Below are 5,968 nucleotides of genomic sequence, written 5' to 3' on the forward strand. Positions count from 1 at the left end.
GTTATTTTTGGGGGTGGGGTTACTTCACCAGAACAGGAGGTGCTCTGAAGAATACCTTCAATATTGAGGAACTTCCTGAGGTGGGCGTGAGCGACACAGTCTTAGACATCCAGCAAGATGAAGCTCAGTCAACTACAGAAGAGATGCCTGAGAGACCGGAAACACTGCGGGTGCTATGTCATGAGGACATTGTAAATCAATCAGCTTCAATCACCTATGAAGCATCTCTACGACAGCTGGTGAACTTCCTACAGCTTCCCTTTGACCGTTGCCCATTCTCTACAAAGAAGAGAGCATGTGACGCAAGAGCACCATTTGAGATAGAGTTAAAGAGGAGAGGAACTGCAACTGTAATCGAATGGGTGAGTTCAACTATGCATATCTAGAATTACTGTAGTTTAGTCATACATTGTTTTCATAAAATGCCTCTCTATGTCTATTTATTATCCAGTGTCTTATTAATTTGTGGATCTGTGATACCATACAGAGTGACTGTGTTTGGCCTTCTTTTACAGACATGCCCCAATGGCCACATAGTCTGGAAGTGGAACTCGCAGCCCTTGTTCAAATTTGGGTTGCAGGCCGGAGACTTCATGCTCTCTACAAACATTCTCCTCTCCGGCAACAACTTCAAGAAAGTTCTCCTTCTCCTAAAGTTCATGAACATGGGATGTGTTGCAGAGAGCACCTTCTATGCTGTTCAGGGCTCATATTGTCTTGGTGCTATCAAGCACTTCTGGGAGGAGAAACGAGCTGTAATCATCCAATCTCTTTGCCAGAAAGACAGTATTGTAGCACTAGGTATGTTTCCTCTGCAGTTATCAAATATGATCTTGTAAAAAAATTGTTTTAAAATTGAATATAGATGTCATGGAAGGTACTTATGAAAAGGGCAAAGACATAAGCTTTGTCTTTCAGGTGACGGGCGCATGGACTCCCCTGGCTTTTGTGCACAATACTGCACCTATTCCACAATGGACAACGACACAAAGTTCCTCATTGAGGTCGTCACCATCGACAAGAGAGAGACCAACCGGAATTCTGTGATCATGGAGAAGGAGGGCTTCACAAGGACCATGGACAAGCTTCTTGATGAAGTGCCTCTACGGGAGTTTGTCACTGATGGGCACATTCAGATCGCAGCGCTGATGAGTATGCCTGATTTATAATAATATAATCAATCTTTATACAACCCAATGTTGCCATTATGTGTGTGGTGTTTTATTGATGCAATATTGTTGTTTGAACACTGGGTAGTGTAAGGGTGTACAGCATACAGGTATAGGTGAGCTCACCAGTACTGGTGTCATTGATTGGGACTGGGGTGAGCATACTGTTTTTGACGGTGTAGCCATGTCAATACCGTGTGTTCAAAATGTTAATTGAATTGTAACTAATTATTGTCCTTACTACAATAATTTCGATCACAAATGTTTTATCTTTACAGATCCAGAGAAAGGGAAGTACAAAGACTCTGGGGTGAAACACTCTCTGGATATGTGGCATGGTGCAAAGTGTTTGGCCAAAAAAATCAATGCGGTATGTATCTGATGTATGCAAAAAATCCAAGTAGTGGTCTTAGTGAAGCCATGAATGACTAATCACTTATCTCAGACCTGCAAACTTGTCACCTTTTGGCTACAGTCACCTTTTTTATGTTAACCATGGTAGTTTCGGTGAATCTAGAGGGTTTTAGTTTTGTATGTCATCACCTTTTTCGCAACTCCAGAGTTTGCAGGTCTCTACTATCTCCTTTGTCCATAAACAGGCAGGACAACTCAAGGGAAATGGAGCCCTACTGTACTGGATGCGAGACATAGTCAACCACTATTGGTACAGTTGTAGAATGGCAACCACAGTTGAAGAGTTTGTGGTAGGTACACAGAAACAAGCACCAAGTGCATTATTGACCACGGCACTCTGGCACCCTTTACAGGTCACTCGCATAGCGTCCCCACTAACCATCACTGATTTACTTACTTACACAATGACCTGAACTTGTCAGCTCTAGACCATGGCTAGGCCCTGCGCAGTGGTAACAACTATCATCTAAAAGTGATTTACATGAGTTCCTGATGAGTGTACATAGGCATTTTTCTAATCTTTTCTTACTGGCGTCTGAGCCATTTCAATTGTTGTCGCCTAAATTGAGAACCCCGCCTCTAGACCTATTATCAAATACTCAGATGTAGATTACATGAGAATTTTCCAACAGACCTGATCCTCCATCCTCTCTATTGTTGTCCATGTTATATTGATCTCAGCAAATTTACCTCACAGTAACATACTCTGTAGAACCCTACACAGGAATGTGCATTTCCCCTAGGTGTGTTAAACTCCATTTGTGTTTCTAATAGATTTTTCTCAAAGAAACATTGGCAAGGTGTGCTGAATCACGTGGTAAATCAACACAGCTGGATTTTTGGAAGATGCCACCATGAGCCTCAGGAGGACATCAACAAGGAGTGGATGGAGATGGACTCGCCAGCGCATCAAGCCTTGAGAGCCATTGTCCTTGACACAAAGTTGCTACGTCAGGCTCACAAATACATAACATTCAGGTTTGTCTGAAAGTCCTATGTATAATCAGATACAGAGAAGAAATAGTAATAATAATAATAGTAATAATAATAACGATAATAAGCATAACACAATAGTAATTATAATAAACAAACATAACAATGAACATGATAGTAGTAGTATTTATGATGCTAGTAGCAGTATTGGTAGCAGTGTTTATGAGCCGGGGGGGGCTATGAGTCTGAGGAAGGGTGGGGGGGTTCAGAGTTCACTACCGCGCATTCTGTTTCGGTGTTCAATCTGATGGCTGTTGTGCAGTCTCATGGCTGCTGTTAGGAAGGAGTGTGAGAACCGCTCTGTTCTGCACCTGGGGGAGATGAGCCTGTGGCTGAAGGTACTCCCCATCTTCCACAGTTCATCATAGACGGGGTGGGAGGGGTTTTCAAATATGGTGTTCAGCTTTTCTCTCATCCTCTTCTCCACCACTGCCTCTAGACTGTCCAGTTTCTGTCCAACAATGGAGCTGGCCTTTCTCACCAGCTTGTTGAGTTTGTTGGACTCTCCAGTCTTAGTGCTGCCTCCCCAGCAGGCCACAGCAAAGAGGCCATAGCAAAGAACAGTGCACTGGCTTCTACAGACTGGTAGAACATCCGTAGCAGCCTGCTCTGTCCTTTCTTGTACATGGCCTCCGTGTTGTCTGTCCAGTCTAGCCTCTTGTTCAAGTGCACTCCCAGGTACTTGCATGAGTTCACCATCTCCACTTCCTCACCCTTGATGGTATCGGGTTGGGGGGTCTGTCCTCCGTCAGAAGTCCACAACCAGCTCCTTGGTCTTGCTTCTGTAATTGTATGGTGTATCAAATGTTAGAGAAATCTAATCTTGGTCACAAGCCTAAAGGAAACATCTTTGTGCTGAATGTATTTGTAGATCCACTGCAGACCTGGAAAGCTACCACAATCACTTGTTGATGTATGCCAGCAAACGCTACGCTTTCACCCCTCCTGTGTACCACGCCCGGGTCCTTTTGGCAGCTATAGACTACAATGCACACAAGGATCGGCCCCAGGCAATCAACAAGAATGGCCATAAAATGTAAGTATACTTGTAGCGAGTAGTAGGCACACACACATCAAATAAGCCATGACATTATGGATCAGCTGGACACTGATTAACCATGCTGTACTTTTTAATCAAGCTAGATTTAATTTTTTATCACAGTAATTTATGTACTTTGTGTCTATGTTTATTTTCCCTTTTCCATCATGCAGCTTTAAACGGAAGTTCAACAAGAAGTCACAGCGCTGGACGGTTGTTGCAGAATTAGAGCCAAAGACTTACAGCTACATCAGTGATCTCCAAGCCAACATTGTCAGTACACGACTGGAATCGGGAACAGGGATTCCGAGGACGAGGCCACCAAGTGAAAGTGACCCAAGACACCTAGGTCTGCTCCCTCCAGTACCACCTCCATCAGTTGAGGACCTGGTACAGGCACACATGTCCAGAGGACTTGGTATGTGAACAATAGTCTAAGATTCACTGCCCATTCTGTATCTGATTGTGTTACTAGCATCATGTGATGATTATTTCAAAGTCTAAACTTCAATATGGAATTGTGATTCATGTGCTGATTATTTACATCCAGATTTCATTAAATATTCATGTAGAAAAACAAACACTAATGACATTTTTCTATTCTACAGGACCCAAAAAACAGTCCTGATCCAGTCTGGACTCCTGAACAGCTCTTATCTGCAATGTTTTGACATTGGCCTATCAACAACTTCAATCTCACCATAGATGGCACCACCGTCTCCTCTTCTCTTCTCTTCCCCTAGCCCGTCTCTACCTTTTCTTGTGTCCTTGTGTTGTATCTGTGGCAATATTCTTTTTGTCTCACCCCCTCCCCCCACCTCTAGTGTAAAGCTACTGAGTATGTGAAAAGTGCTATATAAATCAGAATTATTATTATTAGCTCTGGGATGTGCTCTGAGGGATGTTGATAACTGAATCTATTTATGAAGTAATGTTTTCTAATTTGCAATGTCTCTATTTGAATTCCATATGTACAACAGTGAAGGTTGATTTTCAGACTCATACTGGCACTACATTGTTCTATGAATAAAAATGTCTTAATATTTTCAAAACGTTACCAACTCTAATTTGAACCGTGTATCCTGTGGAGTACAGTAAGTCATGTTTTTAGACTGAACATTTTTATTGATCCAAAAAGTAAAATATAAACTGAACATATTTATTGATCCAAAAAGTGAAATATAAAAATAAGAACATTTGTTATAATAATAAATAAATAAAACTAAGAAGATTTATATCCCTGACTAAATGTACTAAAAAGCCATCTCCACTATGGACTTCAGCAAGGTTCTACAGTCTTCCAGGAATGAATCCAACGTACTGTTGAAATGGGTCAGGGAATGTATGTCTGATCATCCACACAGCACAGCTGGGTATCACCACTCTATTTCCTGATCCTAACATCCCCCACTGCCACACAACAAACTGTCGGTAGGCTGCATGACGGAATTGCCTATTCTCCTGTCCTGGCTCAAGAGCTTCATCCCTGAGTCCAAATATGTCATTCCGGGTGGCCCTTGCCACCTGGAGGATTTGCATATCAAGGCAAATGTGGGCCATGTGTGGCAAGGTGCTGACACAGTACTGTGGCCCATTGGCACCACAGCATTTTCTTTCCAAGTCTGTGGGCATTTCTTTGCAATTGGTGCAAGTACACCAATTCGGGGGAGGGGGTTCTTGGGCTGCAGGGGGATCCTGGGATTGGGATCCTTGGAGTAGAGGTATGATGTCAAACAGGAGTCCTTGCTGACGCTCCAGTACTTGCAGAAACTGCGACCTCAGTTCTGGCTCTGGCATCTGCATGACCATATCCTACATCAACAAACGAGCCATAACGCAGGTAAAATGAATGGGTAGCCAAGTACTCATTGGCCAAATTCGAAATTACATAATAAAATATAATAGGCTACTGTTCATAAGTAGCCTTCTTTCCAAATCACAATGTTACCTGCTGCGTCTGAATCCTGTTTGCCCGGAGTGTATTTATGCGTTCTACATCTGTAGGATCCAGTGGTGGTCTTGGTCCTACCCTGCTTCGCGCACCGCGGCGCACGCGAGTGCCGCCTCGGATCCGAGGGCCTCCCCGGCCCCGCACTCGGCGACCAGCACCACCCCTGGATGTTGAAGGCTATGAACCGAGTGGAAGAATTGCAACATATTGTTTTGAATTATGCTTATGTATGAAAATTAACTAGGTCTACAGTAGGCCCTACACTAATAGGCTAATGTAAAGGTTAGACTAGCCTATTTGGGTAACCATGATACAAGACTAAACAACAATAATGACCGCTTTGGATCCTAGGCTAACTATTTCTGACTCATATCGTTGCATTTGAGTTATTTCAGAATTTCC

General features: G+C 43.0%; 1 protein-coding gene across 1 annotated transcript; it reads left to right on the plus strand.

Moving 5' to 3' along the window:
• Positions 1-733: 733 nt before the first annotated feature.
• LOC311308710 (uncharacterized protein) lies at positions 734-4,557 on the plus strand. Its single transcript, XM_084437725.1, has 8 exons — positions 734-801; positions 919-1,152; positions 1,448-1,539; positions 1,769-1,873; positions 2,371-2,561; positions 3,448-3,612; positions 3,789-4,033; positions 4,224-4,557. The coding sequence occupies exons 2-8, from the start codon at positions 930-932 to the stop codon at positions 4,241-4,243; spliced, it is 1,041 nt and encodes a 346-aa protein (XP_084293851.1). The 5' UTR covers positions 734-801; positions 919-929; the 3' UTR covers positions 4,244-4,557.
• The last annotated feature ends 1,411 nt before the right edge of the window (positions 4,558-5,968 follow it).

This window comes from Borostomias antarcticus, assembly GCF_949987555.1.
Source record: "Borostomias antarcticus genome assembly, chromosome: 1".
In the NCBI taxonomy this organism is placed as follows: domain Eukaryota; kingdom Metazoa; phylum Chordata; class Actinopteri; order Stomiiformes; family Stomiidae; genus Borostomias; species Borostomias antarcticus.